A 26,201-nucleotide genomic window follows, 5' to 3' on the forward strand; every position below is an offset into this window, starting at 1 on the left:
AGTGTGCGCGCACCCGGACAGCGGGCACAGGTACACAGGTACTGCCTGCTTCCCTACAGGGCTAGGAACAGCCGAGGGTGATCACACACGCTGGGCTTCAGCCGTTTCCTCCCACTAATACCTTTTCCCCAAGGCCCACAAACATTTCATGGCTCATACGACAACAAGTGACCTCTCTGCTCCAGGAGACCTAGAGACCAGGAGAGAGCTGCCGCTGCTGATCTGTCCTGCAGCCCAAAGGCCTCCAGGAAAGAGACTGCCAGGAGCAGCAAGCGGCCTCCAGGCTGCAGGCAGAGCATCCCCCTCCCTGCTAATTGCAACTCTGGCCCGTGACTCAAAGCTTAACCTGCAGTGTTTAGTGCTTGGGTTGTAGACAGCTTGGCTGTTTGAAACGGTTACCCTTATTTTGTGGTAATACACTTCTGGTTGCTCAGGCATGTCTTTACTTAAAAAAAACACTCCTGTTTTTAGATGCATAGAACAAGCATCCTCAGATGCAACACAGGTAGCATTAAGCACAATAAGTAACCACAGAAGGAGCCACAGGCTATTTCAGCAGTCCTGCTGATGCTCTTCGGGACTTCCCCAGCTCTGGAGCACCTTGTCAGAGCTTTGGAGAGCCTAAGCCTTCAGGGTCCAGGAAAAGAGCAGCTGCAGAGGAATCACAGACACGTACAGCTGCTGCTTCCAAGCAGTGACAGCCACTACCAAATCCACCAAAACACAGCAGATCCAGGAACGTGCCCCTCTAGAGTACCCATGGAAACTGTCTGGGTAAAATGAGACAAGATCCAACGCCAGGAGCTGTCACAAAAGTGGCAGCTTATCAAACACCTAATACCAGATGTCTCTCTTATTTAAATCTGTGACTCAAGACTGCATTCCCTGCACAACAGATCAGCACTTTGTGCTGCCAAGGGTTGGCTCTAGGGTACAGAGAGCAAGTGAAATTTTGGTACATGTGATGAAAACGGGTGGCTGCTCCTAGGAAAAGAAGTTCCCAGGTAGTATAGGGCAAGTTTAAAAACTATTTCCCATAAAGAAGTAGCCCAAGCAGGGCTTGGCTTAGATCACATTGTCTAAGATCTCAAGAAAAGGAGCTAAAACTCTGGGTCTCGGTCAGAAAAGGAGATTAATGACAGTCCCTGGAGTGAAAGAATTATAGATTTGTGGTTCTTTTGTGCTGATCCATCTCCTGTAAACTCACTCCACAAATTGCAGAAAACCTCCCACCTCTCAAATGAAAGAAAATCCAACAATCCACCTTAATTTTTTTAAAAATAAAATCATCAGTCCAGGAATACAGGGATCTAGAACCTACAAGCTCAGTGCCTTGTGTGCAGCAGTGGTCAGAGCCAAGTTCTTCAGAGGGAAATATAAATGACAGATCTGCCTCCAGAGGAAGCCTGTCCCTATCTCCCATCGTTTCCTATTAGCCTTCAACCTGAAATATAAGACCTTATATTCCTTGGAAATGTTTATTCTGGCTAATTTAATCACAGAAAATATTTTTATGATTCTTGCAATTTTAAAAGTTGTCCTAAGGTTTAAATCTCCACAACAGCGTGTGGCTCAGCATTCGGTGTATAAATGGGGCACTGTACACAACTATTTTCTAATGGAAGCAGCTTTGTGTTTACCTCTCCCTGGTGTATTTTCCTCGCTATGTGCTACGTCAGCCTACCCTTTGGTCTTACCTGAATGCCTGGAGGTCAGCTCAAGAATGCTGTTCGTTCAGTCTTGGGAAGAGCTCTCCATAAGGCTTCTATAGCATGGCTACAGCATGCTCCCCAAAACTGGTGAATTCGCAACCTGGCGGTACCAAAAATATCTTCCAAATGCTCTGTCCAGGCTTTTTGGTAGATTAGTGGCCCTCACTTTGGAGGTACTGCCTGCATTCTGGAGTCAGTGCCCAATTCTCTTCACACTAAGGCTCATTTGCCACAGATCCCACTCCAGTGGAGTTACTGCAGCTTTGCAGTGCTGACCATGAAAGCAGAGTCGGGCTCCTGGCCCTATCTCTGTGGGCGCATCATTAAGTTTATTTGGGCAATTAAAGCACCTCTGTTTCCTTGACGTAAAGGGTCCTTTCTCTTTAGTGCAGGGGTTAGTTCAGACACATGCCTTAATACTGCATCTCTTGACCTTTTTGAGTCATCCTTTCATTTCCACTTTGGTTACAGCCTCCAAAAGTACCTCACTAGAAGAGCGAATGCAGAGAACGTGAACCTCAGTTCCCTTTGGGGCTGAACACCAGCAGCGAGTCTGCCTCAAAACCTTCAGTTAAGACAATGCATCTTTGAGAAAGTTCTCCAAAACACGTCCAAGAGACTTTTCCCTCCCCACGAAACCTCTCTGGAATATTATGTGTCTTTATGTCTCTGTTGATCCCTTTTAAAAAATCCTGAGGTTTGGCTTCATTTCATTCGCACAGCACTTAGCTGTGGTAGTTTTAAAATGCTCAGTGTGCCATTTCCAAAAAAAAGATCATTTAAAAAGAAGGCTCCCTTTTCCCTCAAATGTATCTTTCTTTAAAAAAACCTAAATATTCCGTATCAGAACCTCAGTGCTGGAAGATGTAAGAAAGAGTCGAGCGGGAGGGCTTCTTGTGGCGTGAATAATCACAAGTGATGAAAATTAAGCTGACCTGGAAGATAACTAGCTAATCTAACAGTTCCTATGTGGCTGGTGGTGTGTGAAGTGCTTCTGGACAGCAGGAGTCTGCAGACAGCTGGTGAGCAGTCACACGGTCTGAAACGCTCGGCTCTGGGCAGGCACCATGACCAGCGTGGCTCCCATCTTCATCAGGTTCGCGTAGTCGACTTTCTTTGGCTCCATTTCTTTTCCTTCCATCTCCCTCTGGCTGTACTGGGGAGGGGTGAGATGGGGAGTAGCTTCGGTTGACAAAGTCCGTTGGCTGCGAGAGGCACTGTTGGCTGTCGACCTGGTCGAGGAGGAACCTGAGCGTGAGCTCCTGGAACCAGAGGAAGAGGAGCTGGGCTTGACGAGATGGGCCTTGGGTGCCTCTGCATCTTCTCTGCAATCAAACAGAGGACAGGGCTCAAATACCACCAGACCAGAAACACACAATTTGCCAGACTGAATTGCTGCTGCAATAAGTAGTTACACACTGAAGCTGCAAATCACCGAGGCGTATTTATCCAGCAGTTTGAGCAAGGTACAGAGTTTTCTGAATTCTGTGCTATGCAGCTTTGTGGACTGAACTCTCTATTGCTCAGCGGAGCCACCGGTCAAATGGATTTAGAATTCATACTGCACACGATGGGCTCTTTGTGTGCGGCTTTGAGGTCTGCGGAACCAATGCCAAGTGTCAGTGCAAACAGTTCAGACAGAGCTGTCTGCTCTGTAATCCTTACCCATAGTGACAAGTGACCTAGACAGGGCTAGCTGGGACCAGTTCTTCTAGTTTTAAAAAAAGAGATTGGGTGGTGAAAGAAGTGCAAGAACTGGGCCCAGAGAGAGACAGAAGAGGTAACAGCCATGAGAGAAAAGGTGATACAAGAGGTTGAAGCTCAAACCAAAAATAAAAAGACATGCAAGATTTGAAAGCAAAGAGAACAGGAAAAAGGGAAGGGAAGAAATCAGCAGGGATTACCTTTCTGCTGGCAACTTGACCATCAGGCAGAGTAATCAGCTGCTGAATGGATTATGGAGATGCCCAGTGATACGGAGGTGTCGTATGAGGGCAGGCGGTGTTTTACAAATAGACATAAGGGTGGAACAAGGCAAGGGGTTTCTTCAAGGGCAGGAGCAGCTAAAACTCATTCCTGGAAATATCTTTTCCCAGCGCTTTCCTTCCTGAGAAGTTTGGGCTCGACTGGCTGGAGGCCAATCTCTGCTTATGGGAGTTACGTGGCAGGCCTCACGTGCACGCAACAGATGAGTTCACGAACACCCGTCAGCAGTCTTGGTACACCCGCTCGGGGCAGGGCTGCTCAACTGCACACAGCAGCTCAGGGCGTTTTCATCCCGAGCTAAATCCAGAAGCGCAGTTGTTCAGAAGACTCAAGAAAGCCTGAGAACCTGCCTGCCTCGCAGCATTCCCAACAGAAACTGCGATTGTAAAGGAAAAAGCACCACCAAAACCCAACAAACCTCAAAAAACCTCTCAGAATCACAACGGACAAGTAGCTTGAATTTAATACTGGAGAGGATTATGCACATGCTTTAAACTGCTGAAACTGCAAGTGTGAGAGGGAATATTTTGTTGAGTTTTATGCTAATCTGTCGGGGAGGTGCAGGAGGAAGACATTTTAATCTATCTAATTTTCTGGAAAGTATTCACAAGAAATTTGGCACTGATATTTTTAGAAATATCTTTAGAAAAACCTTTAAGGACACTCACACCCAGATTACTTAAAACTGTAGTGGAAAGATGTGTGAAACTGAAAGAAGGAAGGGTGGGAGGTGGGGGATTAAATAAAAAGGCGTTACCTGATTTCGTTTGGTGCCTCCTCTTCCTCATATCTCTTCTTTTCTTTCCTCCTTATCGTCAGCCTCACCACCAGGAAAAGCAGGGATAGTCCCACTACCACGCCGCAAACCGCTCCAGCAATCATGCCAATATTTTGTGCGTCTGTTGTCCAGAAAACAAATGTGTTGGTAAACTCTCACTATGGTAACATGGCGAGATTCTGCTCCACACTACAACTTACAGCACTGGGTAAAAATCAGCACAGAAGGCATTAGTCTACTTATTTAGGCGTGTCTCCACGCAGAAGCTGAACCAGTTTACCTTCAGGCATTGTTTCTAAACCTTTCTAACAGTGAGGAAAGTATTCATCTCTGGAAGGGTGGGATCACAAGTGCTTTGCCTTCAACTGTGGGTCAGAATTGAAACGAGGAGGAAAAACCCTCTCATAAGAGCAGAGAACCACAGAAAGTACAGAGACAGGACAGCTCACATGTGAAACAAAATACCAGCTTCCCAGAGACAGAGGAGTGTTTGGACTATGAGTGTTTCCCCATGCGATTTTTTTTCACCCCTTCAACTCCCCCTGAAATTGTTACAATCCGCCTGCAGAATGAATTATTCAACTGGGGAAAAAAATTGGCCTGAGGGGAGTGGAGAGGAGGGAGGAAAGGAAGACCGTACTGTCCAGGTGCAAAGCATTTTTCATCCAAAATAATAAAGTTAATGAGAGAACGCTTCTTAGAGTACATGGGCTCTTAGTTGATACTTTATGACAACTTCTTTTTATAAGAGTTGTTAGATTGGATTTGGCTGAAAATTGCTTCCTTTAAGCTCGTCCCTATGGAGGGTTTAACAAACCAAAGCAAGGTTTTAAACCAATTCAGTTCAATTGGCATAAAAGCTGCTTTTACTTTAGATGCCTGAGGCAAACAGGTTTTCCTTGCTACATTTCCATATTCCAGTTATTTCAGGTCTGGCTGGGCAGAGAAATTCCAAAGCTGTGGAATCTCCACAGAAGAGACCTCGCTATTAACAGCCTTTTATCGCAGCAGATCCAGCCATCCTCCTGCTGATCTCCCTTGGGAGCTGCACGTAAAAGCCTCCTAACCGGTATTGTTTGGATTTGCCCTCGGTGCTGGTGCTAAATGCAGCCCTTTTCCTTGCGTGCCTAAGCAAAGACACAGATACCTAAACAAGCACACACCCTCGATGGGGTTAATCAGGTAGGACATGGATTTTAACCTGTGTTCAGGACAGAATTTATTACATCTGGATTAAAACCAAACTGTGTGAAAAGTTGCTTTTCATTCTGCACATTACTTCATGTAATGCAGCCTTTCCAGCTGCCTTTGGGTAGTTCACTGGCTGAAGTGCAACAGATAAGTCATGTGGAATTGGAATGATGGGGCATCCCCATGGAGATTTTATGCTTGAATGTCACCGCTCCAGCCAGAAGTACCTCAAAAGCTAAAGACTCTGCAACCTCTAACTCACCCTTTTTTTCCCCCCTCGTATTTCATTAGTCGTTCTCAAAATCAACATTTCTAACAGATCATCTGAGCCCAAATGATGTATTTACCTCTTTAGGCTATGCAGAAGACTGCAATAAATAAGAACTACTTCGTGTGATCCAAGTGTGAAAGTGCTAAGGTGTGGCACAGTCTGTGAAGAAGCACTGCTCATAGAGAGGTGCAAATACGACTTATGTGCCAATACTTACGCTGCACTGTCACCTGAATGACGCAGCTTTCTTGTCCAGCCTCGTTGGTGGCGATGCACTGGTATAACCCTGTGCTCATCTGCGTAAGATTCTTCAGTAGGACTTGCCCGGGATTAGAGATGTCTGAAACGGGAAAAACAACACCGGGATTAACCAAGGAAGACTAAGAAACCTTAACAGTAGGTAGGACACTGCAGTACAAATTGAACTTCCGGATCAAATCAGTTCATGATCAATGACGCCTCACAAAACAATTTGTCAACCTTCAGCAAAACCACTGAACAAACTCCCTGTGCACTTCCCTGTTCAGGGTGGAGCACATCACAACATCCAGCTGCAGCAGCGAGAGGTGCTGTTACAGCATTGCTGTCACTGCCACCAAGTGATCCCCATTCAAAAAGCAGGCACACGACTGTACATGTGAGCAGTTATCTGGCCTTGAGTGCAGAGATCTCTAAGAGGAAACAACCTGACTTACTGACTCTCGATGTAGGCGGGAGATGTTCAGCCCTCTCGTCTTCCTCGTTTATGCGCTGCCAGCGGTAGGAGATGGGTGCAGTGCCAGAAGCAGAACGGCACTGCAAGGACAGTTCCTTGCCTTCCGACAGCTCCCCTTCTAGCCAGCATTTGGGCTTGGAAGGTTTTTCTAGGAGAAGCAGAAGACAGGTCATGCAAATACAGCAGACTGTTTTCTCAGTGGAAAAGCCTTTATTTGGCAAAAGTAATTTAAGCAGCTTTCAAGCGCTGCCTACTCTGAAGTGCATTAAGGAATTACACCAGAGATGTTTGCTAGAGGACCTGAGCTCCAACTGCGTGCAACTTCATAGTCTAAGAAGTGGAGCTGGCTAGCTCAGACAGAGAAATGATATATTGTAATACTCTGGGGCAGTTTGCCTCATGGATACTCGTATCAGTGGAGCTGTATCACTGCTTTTCTCTTCTTGGTACTACTTAGAAAACATCCTTTCCCTCTCCCTACTTCTCCATTCCTTCCTTCTCCCCATAGCATCTGGCACTTCTTCCGCAGGATGACAGTGTACGTGAAAAAGCCAGCCGATAAACTGAAATCAGGGCAGAGAAATGCTAATCCCAGCACCTTATTTGTCACCTCCACTGACTTGGATCAGTCTGGGGTCGTGGGACATGAACCCAGCCCGAGTCCTCAGCAGGAGATCTGGACAAGGCGATTGCCAGCTAAGCTAAAATATCAGTCCAGTTTGGGTGATGAGATCATAGAGGTAATTTGGAAAGAACCATTCATATCATTTTGGAGGTGGTTATACTTACCTCAAAACAGTTCCTTAGGCTCTTTCTGTGTCCTGTCCTTTGCCAAGAAATGCAAAGGCAGATATGGAGTTGGACAGTGAAACCTGATCATGACATGTCTTTATACCCTGCTGAAATAAATCTCTCTCCAGGAAGTGAGTCTAGCGATTTTTTTTTTCCTTGGGAAGAATAAAATGACCTTACCTACAACCTTCAGGGTGATGCGAGCCCATTCGTACTGCCCAGCATTTTTAACCTTACATATGTACTTCCCCGCGTCGCTGGACTGCAGGAATATGATTTGTAAGGATGCATCTCCAGCAAGGAAGTTGGACGTGAAGGAAACGCGCCCTTTCTGTTCCTCATTCAGGTCATCGTAAACACGTCCTCCAGAGTAAGTGATCACCTGGGGAGCAGACACAGTCACCAAGCAGCCAGCTGTAATTTTCCTTTCACAGACTAACGCTCTGTGACCTGCCAAGGGTCACACAGGAGGCCTGTGGCAGGGTAGAAAATTAAACCTGGAAGTCAAATCTGAGACTGATACGTAAACTGTATCATACATGCTAGAGATTTATACTAGACCATTTATACTAGCGTCAAAATAGAGTCAGTTCATGCTACAATATATAAAAGCGGTCTTTAATTTTGGCTGGTTTTAGCTAGCTAATTTAAGTTATTGCAGATGTGATCTTTATAAGTACTAACCTACTACATTTTTTCCTAAAACCAAGGTTTCAAAAACCAGGCCTAGAAAATCCAAAGTCATTTTTGAAGACCTGAAGGGCAATTCTGAAGTTTATCCAGCGATGGCTGCCTACATAACAGTCTCAGTTTAAAGAAAACTCAATTGTAACACAACCTGTTCCAATGCAGCATGCACGAATATCAAATAACTTTTATTTAGAGAGATTTACAAAGTATAAATCAGCTGTGTTTTCTAAACACTGCTTACTTCACCAGAATAACTTGCAAAGATCACCACGGAAGTGTCTTTAAATCAATGGCTGCTGCTGCTGTCAGCATAGAAATAAGACTATTTTCTCAGCAGATGCTTAACCGTGGCTGAACCTACCGCTTTTTGTACTGTTTCGGAAATGTGCAGCAGCCACTCAATATCCAGGCTCCCTTGCTCCAGGAGGCCCAGGCGGTGGTGACAGGGCAAAGTGACGTTCTCTTCAGCCACTCTCTTAAATTCAGTCTGCGCCTTGGACAGCCAAACGGAGCAGGAAGCTGAAAGACAGAAGCCGGTGGTCAGAGGCCAGGATTAAGGATGCATCTCTGCATTGACAAGTGCTGCTACTTTAAGTTTCCCTGGATGCTTCCGCATTTGCTTCATAGCACCAAAGAAAACCCAACAGCTTGGCTTCCTGGACAGATTGCAGCTGATGAAAGAAGACATCTATACATACATAGGCAGTTAGTTTCACACTAATATTTAAGCATGAAGAACAGATGGCTTCACACTCCAGAGCTGTCAATACTAAAGCTGCACCCACATCCTCTATGCACTCAAAATTTCAGATAACCTCCTTGGTTTTGCCTTCACCTTTTATTGTGGTAATTTATAAGCAATATTTCCATGCAGAAGACCTTCAGAGCTCATCACTATTCCTATATAATTCTGACAAAGCTTAGTCTCTCTTCCCTAATGCTGGATAACGTTTGTTGGATGCATTTCAGCACTGGAAATAAGAGACCAACCTGGGAACAAGAGGGTTAACCTTAAGAAAGGCACGGTACAAGTAGGCAAGTGAAGTGTCTTTGAATAGCAACGCCAAAATAAATCATAAGTTGTCAAAAAGGGTTTGTCAGGCTTGCTTTTATTTAAAAAAAAAGATGAAATTGCCAAGCGGAATCACTAGAGGGAAGCAGAGCCTTCCGAATGTCGGCCAGTAACACCCAAAACGCAGGGAACTCCCTCAAACCTGGACCAGGAGGTGGTGCACCGCGGAAAATAAATCCACGTTCAGCCAGAGCTGCCTTAGCCCCTGAAACACGCCATTTCTTTCCATACCGCATCCCTGCTAGAACCGATCAAAAGCAGGGGTGGATTCTTGGCTTTGCCCATCTCCATCCAACTTTTGGTATCACATGGACTCATCATAGTGAGTTCAACCTCAATTGAAACTGACCCAAAAGATCAGAGGTATGGATAATTACAGGTGTTTAGGTCAGGGACCACCCAGCTATCCTATGATGCCAAATAAAAAATGTTCCAACTAAGTTTCCATGGGGATTTCTGGGGCATAAATGCTCCCTGCTTTTTGTGTATGGATCTTTAGAATGCAGTTAAGTTGTTCTTAAGTTTTGCTGAGCAAGAAGAAAGCCTATAAGCATTTATTTTTCCCTGTGAAATGAGGCAAGAGGAAATACCTTGCTCCTTGGACCAACTGCTGTGAACCTGATGGAAACTGTGAGAGCTGGCAGCGCTGGGAAGTCACACGTGGTACTGAACACACGATCCTGTGGTTACGTAGCAAGATTACTGGCAAGAGTGTAAGAAGCTCTAGTTACATCGGCTAAATTTATTCCTATGCTTGTATTTAAATAGTGGAACTTTAACTTTTCCTTTACCTTTAAGTGAAAACCAAACCAAACCAAACCCTTTCCTTTACCTTTTAGCATTAATTCTGTTCCCCATCCCATCCTCAGATCTGCCTCCGAGTTGCAGTATGACCATCCCTCAGCTGGCTCCTTAGCTTCTGATACTTAATCAACACTTGCCAAGCACTTTTATAAAAGGCACCATCTATGATGTGCATGCACATGTATAAAACATCCAGAACTTTAAGACAGGTGAAGTCTTGTAGAGTATTAAGCTTTCCTTCCCTGCGTGGATGTCCACAGGAATCGATAAGAGTGAAAGCTCCTTTTCAGCCACATTAGCTGCTTTCTTAAAAGGGAAATCTAATCCAGTTTATCACTGGATTCACTGGTCTCAAAGCTCCATCTGCCAAATACAATTATACATTCTGCCTAAGATGAACGCCTGCTTTCTCTTACAGCCCACATTGCTGCGGGCTGCCTTCATTAACACGCTGACACTCGTTAGATGACTGATCAATAAGTTTAATTTAAGCACCACAATAGCGAGCATTCAGATAACATTTACAACATTTTCAAGTCCTGCGGAGCACTGAGGTTTTCTGCACAACTCATAGGGTATTCTACATTTTAAAATGTAGTTGTATATTAAAAGCCTTGATCAGAATTTATAAGTCACCTTTCGGGAGAGTACAACAAGCATCATTTTCATTTCTTTCTGGCTTGGACAGACTGTTTTTAGGAGAGCTCAGGCTTTGCTCTGTTCTTGTTGCCCCCAGCGAACATGCTCTGGATTTGAGAAAGGGCCCTGTGCCTATAGGCGGATGTAAATGGAGCAAGATCGGGGAGACATCCAGTGAGACAGTGACTGCAGGTTTCTAAAGCACCCTTTGTTTTTTCAGTCATGCAATCGGAGATAATTTGGAGCTGGTTCACCATTGAACTGACAACCAGATTGTCATGCACATTGCCTACTTTCCCATAACACATCTGTCTTAAAAAAAACCACACAACACAGATTTGCCCTCTTAGCCCTTATTACTTCTTTAATAATCCCCACAAACAAGGAAATGTGTAAGTTTTGCAGGTGTTCTAGACAAAACCCTCACTTTCTTTTCATTCCAGTCTCACGCCTTTACAATAGTTTGGATGGGGTCTCACTGTAGCAAGCAGTGATGTAAATTCACTTTTAGGTGTGTGCTGGAATTTACAGCATGTGCCTCGGAAAGAAAAAGGAAGTAGAGAACATTTTCAAGTCCCATCGAGGTTAAGTGTTTTATTACTCAACAAAGAAGAAATACCCTATGAAGTTCTCTTGTATTTGTGTAGACGAGACCTAGCAAGAACAGGTCAAAGAAATGAGATTTTGCTGATAATGCTTTTACCATTAATTCCCCGCCCCTCAGTTTAAGTTTAATTTAAATAAGCACTAAAAAGAGAGTGAGGGACAAGCCCTTAGAGCAGCAAACACCTCCACGTACTGGCCAGGACACGCAGTGGCTGGTTTGCAAAAGCAGCGTGCACCTCTGCGCTCCTGGAGGGGTGCACCAGGGGCTCCTTTTCCGCTTGAAGAGCTTTGCAGCCACACGGGGGCAGAGCCTGCTCAGACAGCGCCTGAGGACCTGGCTCCAGCACACAATGGATGGAGACAATAGACGATTTTCCCAGAAGCGATATCCAAAAGTCTCGCTCAGTAATGCCACATCTATGTAGGCTCCGCAGTTCTTACCCCCCAAAACCTCTTCCCTTTCCACATCCTGTGTGAGGCTCTTTATCACAAGCTGGGGATTGCTGCTTTCAGCTTTATTCAGCCCGTGTCCCATGACTTCAGAGGGAATCGGTTTGTTTTTCCTGCAGAGCAGGAACCCTAACGCTTTTTGCGGCTGCAGCGTTTTGAAAGCATTGGCCGTGGGCCTGAAAAAAAAGCACTGGGTGCAGCGCCAGGCTCGCTGACGCACCACAGGGCAATGCGATGTTCTGTATCTGGGGAGGAGGAGAGCACTGTCGTGTCTAAATGTTTGCTCTATTGTTCAGAGGACAGTAACTCACAAAGGAGAAAGATTATTGTCTTTCATCCCTCACTGATGTTTTACATATCCTAGAATTATAGAGCAGCAAATATTTAAAACAATACCAAAGCTAGCACACCAAAACGGGCAGTACCCAAACTGCACAAGCACAGATTTACCAGCAGAAGGGCACAGATCGGGCCAGGGCACACAAAGGGATTTTTAGCCCTCTCAGTAACAGATTGTAAAGAAAAATAAAAAGTGTGAACAATATCCTGCGTTTTTCTCATGCAAAGATTTCAGTCTTAAAGCACTTCCCAGAACCCATTTCAACACTTGAAGGACTACTGAAATTGAATGTATGTTAATAAGAGGGTTTGAATTTCAGAAAAGTCTCCCCTTTGCAATGGATGTAGAGGAAAGGAACCATCTCATGTGCAATGCAAGCAAGCGCTAAGCAAACCAGGATGGGGTATTTGGCCTTATCACACATTCTAGATCACGTTCTAGATCGCCTAGTGGTAATGAGCAAAATCTGAGCACTTTACAATAAGCAGATTTAGAATTATATATGTTTAAATAGGAGGCTGACAACTACATTTATGGCCAAAGAATTACATCTTGATTAAGACTTTCAGAGATGCTTGAGCATCTTCGAAGCTGAGATCAGCCGAGTGCTGGACACCACAGACACTAGTTCTACAGTTAAGTATTTCAGGCTTATCAGGCTTTAAAATTAAGCTCTCTATTGAGAAACCAAACATTTTTCTCCCACTATTACTGTTCAATAATGACAGACACATGCACATTAAGGCTTTTATCTCCCCTTTGACACTTTTCCCCCATTTCTGCTGTGGGTAAATAAGACAGAGCGTAGCTATGTTAGTTTGTTCCGGAGCTGTAAGGAGAACCCACAAGGTCAACGCTCCCTGCTCACCCTCAGACCATGCTAGCCCTAACAGCTAGTTACCCTGACAGCATTTTAGGCCAAAATAAATAGAAAATGGTGTCTTCTTACAGACCACTATTTTGCATTCTTTGCACAGCGGAGGAGAAGCCGGGGGTGGTTGAAGTCTCCTAAGGATAATTAAACTCAGCCGAGGCTGTGCTCTGGGACATCTGCTTTCTGTATTGCTTGGCTGGCAGAGACATAAAGGCCAAAGGTTGCCTTCTCCCGAGAGCGCGAGTGCTCCAAGTGACCAGGACCTGGCCCCCAGTGCATGCTGCCTGCAGCCTGCTCCCCTCCGCCTCCCTTTGATTTCAGGAATGTGGTTGTGAAGCAAAAGCATCTCAAATAAGAAAAATGTGAGCTAACAGTCAGCTCCCGCAGGAACAGGCTCGCTGTGTTAAAATAAAGAGGTCAGCCTATCCCCATCCATAGCCACATAGCATTGCAGAGGTTCTCTGTAACTGGAACCAGATGTGCTTGGGGCTGAGGTTTGAGGAGGCTGTTCAAACAGAAAGCAAAGGGGGAAGAGTCCTGCACGCTGTCGAGTTTCCAAGTGGTGACGTGAAGCAGTTGGAATTGAAACTGCTGAGGAGCTAAGAAAGCCCAAGAAGAACAGAAAAAGCAACATTTCACTAAGTAAAGCCTCCAATTTTTATATTTTAATATATATTTTTATAACTAAAGCAAGAGTGCAGGAAGGGGCTAGAATTTAGCTGGTGATACACAGGCTCCTGCCAACAGAAATATCACCAGATGCAGCAGCACAGGCAGGAGTTGGGCACCAGTCCTTCCCTGGGCAGTCTTGGATGAGCCAGGGACGGGATCTGAGGGATGGCTGTTACCAGCAGAGTAGCAGTACACATGCGTTTAAATGCACTGTGTCTTCACACTGCCCCTAGGCACAAATGTGATGGTTCGCCCAGGGCAGGTCTAGGTCTCAGAAACAGCCCCGGCAGCAAGGGTGCAACATTCCCTGGGGAAAACTCAGGGTTTCTTAAAGATTAGAGATGGATTAAAGACTGATCCTGCAGTTCCCAGCGGCCACGTGCAATCTAACCATCTTACCTATACATTGCTAGAATAAGAGTTAAAATTCTGTCCCTAAAAACGACAACAGAAAGTTCACCTTCAGCACCAAAACACAGAATTGAATCCAAAACCTGGAGAGACTTTGGAATGTTGGAAAAACATTGAAGCTTTCCATTACCTGAGGATTTTTGCAGGCAGCCAATAGCTCTGTACGTACCATGGCTGTCCTTTTTCTCATTGCGTTTTAAAATCAAGCACAAGTAGGGGATGCTGGGTTTACATCCCTGGAGACCAAAGAACAGAAAACAAGGCATCAGAACCGCATCTTCCTATTTAATGGTTCACAGAGTGTTTGTACAGGGGAATGTGTTAAGTCCCTTCGCCTTTAGACCAAGCAATTTTATTGGTAAAATGGTGCAGGTGTCTTCTGTTTACAGTAACACAGCTCAGATAAGCCTTTCAGTTATGCAGCTGGTGATTTCAAGCTGCGTGGACTAGATCTGTACAGAGAGCTTGTCAGTACATATCACAGATTCCTTGGGGGCTGAGGCACCTATGGCTGCCTGATATTCCCTTTCCCTGCAAGAATCTCTGGGCTGCTTTGTGTATTTTAAAAGCTTTGTACTGAGGAATGCAAGAGAACAGGACATATTCCACCCCTAAACATCAGAAATTTCACTCCTTTTGCCTAGTTGCAAATGAGGCTTGAAAGTATGAGAAGATTGTTTCGGTAATAGTTTCTAGGGTGCCTTCTGTCTGAAAAGTATGCTCAGGCCTGAGTCTTCCAGTGATCCTATTGCTGCTGTCAGTTCAGACATAAAAATGAAGGCGCACAGGAATGAAGTTATCTGCCCACGGCAGACACCAAGCAGAATCCAGAATACAAACCAGAAGAGACAGCAACAAAACTGTTTTCAGAATAGTATTTGTCCGTCAGATCTTCAGAGATTGCAAAATCCAAGGAGTAGGTTGCATCAGCTGAGCTAACTCTGAAATTCAGGGAGAGAGGAAGAGACTTGAGAGGTTGATAAAGGTTCTTGTAGTGAGGATTCCCTCTCCTTTTTTCCCCTCAGCATCAGTGTAAGATGTTAATCAGAAAGCACTGCATGGATCGTGCTTTTCTGCTACTTTTTATCATAGAAATTAAACTTGTTTTAAGCTTGCCACAAAAGGTATCCAGAAACCCAGAAGGTACTCACAAGTAAACTTCTTGCATCTTTCCTCTCACAGATATTTTCAATGAAATTCGATGTGGTTTTAAGGTGCAGACTTCAGACCCTGTTCAGCACGTCCACGTTTCCTCAATGAGACGTTCAGTTGCGTACTTGTAATAGCACATAACATGCTCTGACATCTCACTTATCCACTACAAGCACTACTAATATGATACAAAATGAATGCCTAATGTATTAGCACTCTGTCACTTTTCATATTCTCGTATTCACTCAATCTCAAATCCTTAGCTACAGCCTACCCTAGGGCACAAAATGAACAGCAGCAGCAGCTCCTCCCCATCACCCCCAGAAGTCTTGTGAAAGATACGTTAAACTCTGCAACACTTTTGGGATGAATACAGGGTGCAGGTCTGAGCACAGGACCAGGAACAACAGCAGCTTAACTCTCTAAAAGTTATGCTACACATGCTGCCTACCCAGCTGTCTGCAGCTGCTATTTCTCACCAATGCTATAGGAGCTCGCATCAATTACTTTGTATTTGCTGAACCCACCAGAGGGTTCAGTAAATTCTTTAAATCCTTATACTTGCACTAGCTTCACTATGAACCAGAAGGAAGAGTAAAGGAGGATCCGGTTCTTAAGTATCTTATCACTATGATTCAGTTCCCTCCCTGCATCTTTCCTAGAGTTTGGCACAACAGCATACCAGCTGCGAGCAGACTCTGAGAACAAATATATCTTTTATCTCTCTATTTTTTTCCCCTCACTGTTACCAGGAGTTACGGCATCTGGACATGGACTCTAAGGTCTCAGATGAGTAGAGGCGGAGCTCTGTAATTCCCACTTTCTGAATCAGAGCTACAAATTGAGCAAGTGGGGATTACCAGGGAATGCAGACCAAACTGTAAATGCTGGAAGAGATGCCCACCAACTGCATTTTAGAAAGCTGACAATTCACTAAGTCTTTGCACGCTGAGTATTAGTTCACGTTGTACTGAAGAAAGTCTTGTATTTGGTGAGGCCCTGTGTTCCAAAGGATCCCAGGGTTCTTCCTAGTAACATTTCCAAACCAAAGACCAGATTGAATACTACACTCGTGAGAACTCGCATTGACTGTAGAAGAGTCAGGCATAATTTGGAAAGCATTCTCCCTTCAGAGGGACAGCTTTCCAGAGCGGAGCACAACTCCTATTTCAACTGACAGCAACACTGCACAGCTGCTGCAAGTGATTCTGAAGTTCAGGAAAGGATTGAATAGTCAGATTCAGGAAATACAGCAATGTTATTTAACGCAAAATACAAAGTATGATAGATTCTTGCATATATATGTTTGTTTTCAGTGACTGTCAGGAGCGCAGCTGAACCTAAGGCGTTCTTGTGCACTGACAAAAGCCAGAGACGGTGGAGTCTGAGGAAGAGGATTCCTCTACCCGCAGGACTGCAGAGGGTGAGCTGAGGGCCAAATTCTGACTTCTGTATCCATTCCACTTGACAACAGGCTACAACCCTAAAAAAGGACATGACTACACAATAAAGTTACATTAATCACGTTGGTTAAGTGCAGCAGCATGGCTGCAACCTAACAATATAAGAAAATGAAGAATTACTCTTTTTTTCTTCTGTGAAAGTTTTGGAACCTTTAAAAACAAGTGGAGAAGCACATGGTTTATTGGTTTTCAGCTGTCTTATAAACCTGTTTCTTTTTTTAATCTTGGTGCAGATTTATCAAAACCGTAGTCTTATTTTTAAAGTTCAAAGCATGAGTTAGGTTACCATGTGAAATGCTTGGAAAAGGCACAAGGACTACGCCAGAAAGCAGATCCATTTCACATCCCTCGAATAGAAGCATGCTCAAAGTACTGACTTTTAAAATCAGTTTTACAGGCTTTCAAACATGCAGGTGGAAAGACTAAAACACAGTTTTGGTATTACTTGAGCTAAATACAACTGCAAACTGCTGGCAGGGGGGACAGCAGGGAGGGATACTGTTTGTTCCAGAATTAAACAGCTCAATCTATCAGAGCTAAACCACACTGAACTAATTCATTTCTAATGGTCATATCATCAACTGCCTCTGCAATAGGAACAAGACTGGGAGGGAAGCAGACTTTCTTCTCTGCTCACCATAGGGCTCCGATGCCAGCAGCTGAAATGTGTGTTACATATATTTTGCATGTTTGCAAATACCAAGGGCTCTGCAAAGCACTAAAATCTGCAGAAGCCTAGGGCCATTGCTAGGGGAAACCCTGAATGAGAACATGCAAGCACCATGCCTGCCAAATATTCCTGTGACCTTTGCTCAAAAGAGCAATCTGGTTCTCCTCTGGCACATGTCCCTTCCCTAAAGTGAGGGATGCCCCAAGTAAGACTGGAGAGGCAGAGCCCTTTGTAAAAACAGGCATTGGGTATCAGCCTTCCGAGAGCAAAAAAGCCCTGTCTGAGAGCTACCGTACATCATCGAGCTCTGGTGAGCAAGCACAATGTTTCCAAGATGCTGAGCAGGAGGAAGGGTTTGGAGGGGGGCAGAGGGTAAAAATGGGATTCAGGCAACAGCTGAACAAATCTGCTAATTGGATGTGAAAAGGTCAGGCATCTTCTCAAGAAACATACTGTAAAGGTCAGGTGAAGTATACAGAAGTAAGCCTACGAGGAATGGGTAGCACATATGACCAGCTCCACCACTGGGACTCTGAATTTCCACCCTCTTTTTCAGTTTATCTAAGAGCTCTGACCAACTTAGAAGCATCACTGAACTTTTTCTGTGTCCTCGTTCAGACTGAGGTCCCTACCACAACTCGACCAACTGATTTCCCCGACATCAAGAAGTGTTTCTATCAACAGTTCTGACTTATCATAAAGCAGAAGATGAAGAAATAAAGTGTTTGAGATAAGATCAGCCTTTTTAACAAAACCAGACTATACCACATTATTCCTATCTTGTGAACAACTATTTTGGATTCTATTGTGACCAAAACGTGGATACATCTTCTGTCAGAGCCACTTCTAAAACTGCTGCTGGGGACAACAAATTGTATCTGTAGCACCTACTGCAAACTCCTGATATCTCAGTTTCATCAGAGCTGCTTTACAATGCAGGGGTCGAAAGGGACCTGAAAACTCATCTAAGCTTTCTGATGAAAAAGCTCAAGCAAGAAAAAGACCTCAAGCCCTGATGCAGAAGTAAGGTTTTCGGGACAAGCTACAGCTTCTCTGCACCTCACTTCTGTCCTTTTCAATTTATGTAAGAAAACCTGCACGCCTCAGGGATGTATATGTAAAGCTTACAGAGGGAACAAAATTAGAGAAATCAGAGCCAGTCTCCTCAGAAGTGCACAGTGAGTGGATGAGAGACAACAGACAAGTTCTTAAAAAGGGGAACTCTGATCAGATATTAGGAAAAAATGCCGTATAAGAACAGTCAGCCACTGAAACAAGGGCTCAGATTGTGGAATCAGCACTCTTGGAGCTATTCAAAACTGAACTGGCTGAACTCCTGAGCAGCCTGATGTAAGCTGACCCTGCTTTGAGCCAGGGACCTCCAGAAATCCCTTCCGATTTATACTACTCTGTGACAAGCGCAAAGTCTCACAACAGGTCAAGGAGAGACCCAAGAGACTCAAGTCACACTCCCTAAGCCTTAGGCCTTCCTGCTTCACTGCAACTTCCAGACTGCCCATTAAAAAAGCAGCATATGCTGCTCCTCTCCCACTGTCTTCACCATGGAGAAGCTCTTAAGGGCCAGGGTGGTTTCAGCAGCCACGACCCAAACTGTGTATACAGCTGCTGGGTCAGGGCGGTGGGCTCTGCCATGGTTAAGCCCTTTGTAATGGCTGGCAGCCATCTGTCAGCCACATTTACAGCAAGCCCCAGCTCTCCTAGCATGTGTGGTCTGTGGGGATAACTAAGCACATAATTTATTTGATGAATTCAACCTTTTTTTTTTAAACTGCTGACAGTATCAGTGAGCAGGTCACAGCTGTCTCCAGTTTCACTGCAATATCAGCTTTTCCAAAAAATCTCTCTCCACGTGGTATTAAAAAACCAAGCTGTTGTTACTGATCAGGTACATTACCTGATAATGTTTCTTGATCACAAAGCAAATGTGCTAAGGTAAAACATTCATATTTGCACAGTACTTTGTCTGTCAATGCTCTGTTTTGGGGAATTAAAGCAAGGACTGGGGAGCTCAAACACTTCAGTTTGCTGTTTTTCTCTCCATATCCCATTGGTGACCCTGGAAATGTGTATAAATCCAGGTCTGCAGAAAGGTATCCTCTCTGCAAAAGCCACAAAATAGGCTTTCCTGCAAGTTGAAATCAACTACTTCTATTATTGCTGTTCAATGTTTCAATGGGTTCATTTTGTCTTCAAAAATTACCTATGTTCTTGAGCCAGAATTGCCACAGAAAGACTCCAAAATATTTGGCTAGTCTCTGCAGTACTTATGGGTTTACTGCTGGTGTGGCTTCTGGAGGAAAAATCTGTTTTCTTTAATAGGAGCTGACATAGCCTCTTCCCCCTGCTTTAAAAAGGCGTTTTCAGTCAGAAGGAAGACCAGCTAAAAGCACTGTGTCTAAACAGAGCACTCCGGTCTTTCTCTGCCTCCCCAAGCTGCTGTTCACCCTCATACCCTTCACTGAGGGCATGCACAGCTTCAGGTCTTCAGCCCTTCTGCAAACGAGCCATCAAAAAACCTCAGCTGTAATGTGTTTGTACTTTACCTTGCACATCCAGAAATTGCGGCTACTCGAGCCCATCTATCACCAACAAGAAATAGAAAGGTGTAAAGAAAAGGAAATACTATATTCAATGAAGTCTATAAAACCTTATTTTTTTTAAGCCTTATGGACTTCATCCACAGATAACCAGTGTCATATTGCACAAGCAAAAACATCCTTGACATCACCTTTCCCCACTGGTGCCCCACAGTGCGACTTGTGCACATTTTACAATTACATGGACATAATCACGACTCTCCCACTGATGCTCCCACCCTAAGATATCTGTGTTCTTTTCACAGCCCCACAGCGAAGCTCCTAAATATCATTGTTTTCAGTTTGCAAGCTGCTTTTTGCAGCAGATATTGACAGCTCAATTTGCTCATGGATAACTAGGGACAAAACAAGACTGACCAAGGTCACAAGGAATCAGTGGCAGAGTTGGGAATAAGATTCACAAGGTCCATCCAAATCAAACTACACACTGGAAACACCTCTTGTCTGGCTGTTTGCAGAAGGTAGGAGTTCTCAGTGCTCACCATGCCAAGCTTTACTAAAGCTAAATTAACTTATGGCACAGCCTTTTTGCTTCTTATAGAAGCTACACTGAATCTCACACAAGTGACCGCTCAGTGCCAAGAAAAGGCCATGGAAAAAGGCTATAAGCCCACTGTGCTGACTTTCACAAAGACTGGCGTCCTGTACAGACCACAGTGGGAAAGGAAAAAAAAAAAAAGAGTCAGCTCGTGTCAGTTCATTACTTCTAGTTTCCAAATAGGACAGAAAGTGAAGCCAGCACAGAGCTGAAGCTGCAAGGAGGTAGCTGGCTTCTTGCCCAATGCATCGGTTCATTTTTCTGAGGCCCCTTCAAGCTCCACATTGCTAAAAAAGGAAGTTGGAAAATGTTATACTGGAAAGAAGAAATGCTGCATGTCTCCCTCTCGCACCCTGCCTGCGGGGAACGTCTCTAGGTAAGCTTCAGGCATCCAGAGGAAAAAGAGCAGGCTGCTATTGTTTCACCTGATCCTTGCTTCACAAATGAAGCATGGGAACAGCGACCAGCCATCGGCCATTCCTAACACTCATCATGTTCCTGGCTGCTGCTAAAGGACTTGGCTGTAAAATACAGGTGTCAGGTTATACCACAGTCCCTTCCAGCTCTTTGAGAAACTCCAGATCCCGAAGACAAACACTGTCAGTTCTTTTACACTTCATGCTGGTGCCACATGAGCAGAACTGGCAACCGACAGCGTTGCCTTCTGAACCTTGCACGATTGTTACAAAACCCAAATATTTTCCCATTATTACTAAAAATGGCAACAGAAAAATCCCTGTTCACACTGCAAGAGCCAGGTTTTCTTGCAAGGCTTCTTCTGCCTGGAACAGCAGGGAACCAACACCCCAGAACAACTCCATCAGCTTTGTCACAAACATCCCAGTGGTCCTCTTCATTTTCAACTTAATGTTGCCAATTAGGAAACCAGTGTCACCAGTGCTGCTTTGAGAACCTGACACTGGTTTACTGGACAGAGAACAGAAGAGCTATTTTACCCCGAGCTACCAAGCAGTGAATTCCAAGAAAACCCCTTCTGCTACCCGAACCAACGTCCCCTCCCTGCACAAGGTTTCGGGAGCAGCGGGTGGGGAAGGCAGTTGTGTAACCGCTACAGGAACCGAGGGGGAGAATGAATGTCAAAACTTGCTAAAACATGAACCCGGGAGCCTTGCGGATTCAGTCTCTAACATCCATCAAACATGATTAATTTTAATGTCACAACATTTTAATGTCAATTACTTTTAATGTCACTGCTTCTTATTTACTAGTGCAACCACATTTTAGAGCTGATAAGAGATTCCCCCAAAGAACTTTTAAGATGAAATAAATAAACAATCAAAAATAAACGCGACAAACAAGCAGCAGCTTGGTGCCTCCCTGCTATTGCAAGGCTCTTGATGTGGTGAATATGACTATTTGAAAGGCCAAGGCAGCTGAGAAATAGAGCATTTGAGGCTTCCATGTTTAGGGCCAAATTACTACTTAGTCAAAATTTGCTTCTACTCCTCTTCTTCTGACTACATAGTTTGGCTAATTGAAGTTGTCTGTTAGACATGAAGCTTGATATTAATTATATTAGACAAAGATATATTTTGTTTAGATGCTGCTGAGAGTAGAGAATAACAAGGACAGTCATGATTCTGGGCATCTTAAAATTTATGTATAAAAGAATAGTCAATAGGCAAGTTGGGACTGGTGATGAAACTCAAAGAAGAGGGATTCAGACTTACAATCTTAAGTGGCTGAGGAAAAACTGGACAGCTAAAGATCTTTTACAAGCCAACAGGGATGTTAACTCCTCACATAACTGCAAAGCCATTCAAGTGTTGCAAGTTTTAAAACCTGTACTTTGATGCAAATTACTCTGGTTTTATGCACTCTCTGGTAGAGTCTGAGAATGAGCAGACAGACGGGAAAAGAAACGGCACAGAGCCTATACAAAAAGGGGAACAATGACAGATCATACTCTATACCTATATATGCATAGTAATTGCCTGTTGCTGCTACTCAGAAAAGCAATTTAAGCCCCCTCTTCTTGATGCTTGCAACATTTGAATAGCTACTGCATATCTGGAAAGTAAATTGTTTTTGAAGACTTGATACAGGCTGGAAAAAACCTGTGGGTATAAACAGGAAAAATTGATACGTGAGCTTCTGTTTGTTAAGCATTTTTCAAAATAGCTGGAGAGTTTGACAAAGCCTCAAACCCCACGCGGTTTCTCGAAACAACAAAAGAGGCCTTTTACTTATCTTTAGAATAAATTACAAGACTGGGGATAAGTGAGGCCTCTATTCTCATACGAAGCTTAGATGGAGAAGAAAAGATATTAACAAACTAAGAAAACAAAGAAACTGGAGAGGAAGAAAGACACCTACTTTGAGAGTCTAAGAACTGACGTGGTCCAGCCATTATTGGTATACACTTGTCGACACACATTTGCACTTGCCACCTCACTTAATGGTAATGCACTATGCAGCTCTGTGGAAGTACTACATTTTTACTTCAGAATGCATATTTTAAGCTCATGACGGTTCAATGGGAGATTTTAAGTGCATAGTTCCATCAATGTTACCAAATTAAGCCTCAATCCGTAACACAATTGTAAGAAGGAAATGCAACATTAATAGATTTTCAAAGCCAGAATAGATGAGTGTTGATCACCCAACTTTGCAGTACAGCAGAGACCACAGAACACCACCTCACCGTGATGTCTGCACAATTTGACAGCTTGCAGTTCTATTGGCATCTCTTTCCAAAAAAATAGCCCTACTTCTTCCACCAACAGACTGCTTCAGTGACACATTGAGCTCCCTGATAATGTCTTGAATCTTAGCTTCTATCCTGCATTTGTTAAGGTTCAACTTCTAGCCACCAGCTCTTAAAGCTCCTCGAGTTCTAGATCAGAGCCCTCTGAGAAGAGTTGTCTATTAAAGATAGCGGGGGCTGTCCTGATCTTGGGCTCCATCCGGGAAGGGGGAGATTTAGCATGAACCAGCTGTCAGTTGATGTTAGGATCCAGGGCTCATTCAGAACTGAGGGTGGGATTTACACAATCTGATAAGTTCAATTTTCTCCCTCTTTTTAGGGAATCAATCGCAGCGCCCTGCCTCTTGATCTGGGTGAAGTGTCTATCATGTCATCCTTGTGTCTGTGTTCACACCTGGTGCTAATAAAAAAAATATTTACTATAAAAGGTAATCAGGTAAAACAGGAGAGGTGCCAGGATGCCAGACAGCATATTCTGACAGAGCTCTGTGTGTATCTGACAGCAAGCATAGCCCACAGTCATCTCCCAGTCTCAGACAGTTCACATTCCTTCCTTGAGCTAAACCCTGCTTGGCTGCATCGTTTCAATAAGCTGAAAAGCAGCCTTGTGCCAGGGGCTTACTGCAGGGACCTTTACCCTGACCCAGACAAAGCAAGACTCTCCAGGCACGAGCTCCTAAACAAAGCACCTCATTGCAATTACTTACACATTTCTTCTGTCCTGAACCAGCCAGAGGAAAAGAGCATGGCTGTGGGGAGATCTGGAAAGCCAGCTCTTCACAGAAACACCTGAGGCTACATGAAACTCCACAAAGTCAAAGCTCACATTCCTCAACAGGTTCCCCAGCCTATTTTTGATTCAACTCCAGCCTGTCTTCTCTATTACAGCCAACTCAGATTCACTGAAGTTCAGCAGTTCAAACCTATACACCCAGCCAGCATCCATGCCTTTATACTCAGATATTGGCCATGAGACAAGTTTTCTAATAAAATCTCAATAAACTCACACTGAAGCACAACTTAGGCAAGTTTCCTCCATAGGTTGGTTCCCTCTTTTCCATGGCAAGCTGGGTACATCATGTCAAGGATATGCATATGCTAAATAGCACTGTGCACATAATACTTCTGCCATGCACTTAAAATAATTTGCAGTCCCAGTGGGCTAACTTCCCACTAACTGCCTAATACTCAGCAGTAAGTTTCTCACATCAGCATGTGATTCCACATACTGTCAGTTATGGGTTTTCTTCCACCTCCATCTGATACCAGACCATTGTGGAGTGAACCAGTAATTTAGATAAACTGTCAGTCTCATCTGGTCCAGCAATTCCTAGCTCTTCATTCCTATGTTTGCTCTCGGGCAGGAGTCGTCTGACTCACTGCAGTAAAATACTTCTTAGGGTTAATGTAGAGTTTCCAAGGCGTCTGTCAGAGTCTGATGCAATTGCAACAGCTCACAGAACTGCATCGAGGGCATGAATAACTGTGGCAAACCTATGGGCCACAGTAGGAAGCATGGCTAAATGGGTACATTAGCCATTTGCTGGCTACAAATATAAGGAAAAATCTGGCCAGGGAAGAGTCCCTTTTGTATCCTGTTCTTGTATTCTTCCTTTTAGACCAGCTTCTAATAATAACTGGAAACAAGATAACAGGCTAAGTGGGTGTCCTAACCCTTGTTGTACCTCTTATTCTGTAACACATGCATATTAGATGCTGCCATTCTGTCCAAGACACAGTTTTAATGTGTGAATCTCGCACTGACAATTAACATGCCTATTTGCTCTTTGGTTGCCATATCTGGAGTGACAGGAGATATACACCTCTCATTTCCTTGGTTCAAGCCTGAGGTTTACCCTTCCAGCCTCTGTCTCCTGTGTTTTTTTAGCCCAGCGAGCTCAGCAACTGGAAAAGTTGCAACAGCCTCATAACACTGAAAATAGTTTATTATGTTTGCCTAGTAGGAAAGGGAAAGATCAATCAAATGGCTCCATACTGAAGATAACAGCAGTTCATCGGCCCCAGACCACACAAGTGTCTGCATCTGGCCCTCATTAACATCTAGAAACAAACCCAAAGTGCCTGTCTGCCATGCAATGTTATATTTACACAGAATAAGCCAAAGAAGATGTGCCCACTTGCAGGGTCTCCATTGATCCCCAAGGATCATTTGGGATGATTATAGGTACCAGCACGGTTGGAGCAGGCATAACACAGTATCCTGAGTAAGATTTACAGTCTGGTTTGTGGTGAGGCCAATTCCCTTTGTTCAGCCAGCTGCTTCTGGCATCCTTCAGGATAGAAACTGCTGTTTGGGGGGGATGGAGCAAGGGGAGGGGCATTGTCATGCCTCCGCTCAGAAATGTTTTATGCAGGCTGTTTATCCTCAAAAGAACATTTTCATTTTAGATTAAATTATCTGGATTCTGTTTATTCTAAACACAGGAGACAGGACTCAAGCATTTCCTCTTTTAGGAACTATGGCTGAGTGTATTTCCTACAAAATTTATAAAGAAACGCAGTAAGGACTTGTATGGCTCCTGAAGATTTCAAAGTCTTCTTCCCTAAATGTTGAAAGAGCTGGCTCTGTCGGAGCACAGTTACATCCCAGTGGCACGAAATACAAACGCAAACAGACAGCAGCTATAAGCTTTTTGGAAAAGGAAGGCTGATAAACAATCAAAATATTTGCCAATACTCTGCATTGCTTTGTCTGAAGACCATAAAGTGCATTATGAGACATTTTCCTTTTTACCAATCAGGAAGCTAAGGCTCTAAAAGGACGTGTAAAACCACCTATTGGGATTACAGTGGAGATGAGACAAGTTAACAGACAACAGATCTGAACCTTACCAGTGAAAAGTTTTCATTCCAATAGACTACAGAGTCACCACTGGAGCTGGGAGCAAACCTACAGCTTCCTGTCTTCCAATCTCTTCTCCTTACAAACAGTTCTGTCTTGCTATAAAGGTACTACCAAGCTTCATATGCCATTTCCCATGCATCAGTCACACTGTACTTCTTACAGA

General features: G+C 44.1%; 1 protein-coding gene across 1 annotated transcript in view; it reads right to left on the bottom strand.

The window, feature by feature from the left end:
• Window positions 1-2,742: 2,742 nt before the first annotated feature.
• Window positions 2,743-26,201, bottom strand: part of CLMP (CXADR-like membrane protein) — a 36,580-nt gene continuing 13,121 nt past the window's right edge. The window contains 6 exon segments of the mRNA XM_010178704.1: window positions 2,743-3,037; window positions 4,456-4,597; window positions 6,156-6,278; window positions 6,634-6,801; window positions 7,626-7,827; window positions 8,497-8,654. Of these exon segments, the coding sequence (XP_010177006.1) occupies window positions 2,743-3,037; window positions 4,456-4,597; window positions 6,156-6,278; window positions 6,634-6,801; window positions 7,626-7,827; window positions 8,497-8,654 (1,088 nt within the window).

The sequence above is a fragment of the Mesitornis unicolor genome, unplaced genomic scaffold, assembly GCF_000695765.1.
Source record: "Mesitornis unicolor isolate BGI_N332 unplaced genomic scaffold, ASM69576v1 scaffold21062, whole genome shotgun sequence".
Classification (NCBI taxonomy): domain Eukaryota; kingdom Metazoa; phylum Chordata; class Aves; order Mesitornithiformes; family Mesitornithidae; genus Mesitornis; species Mesitornis unicolor.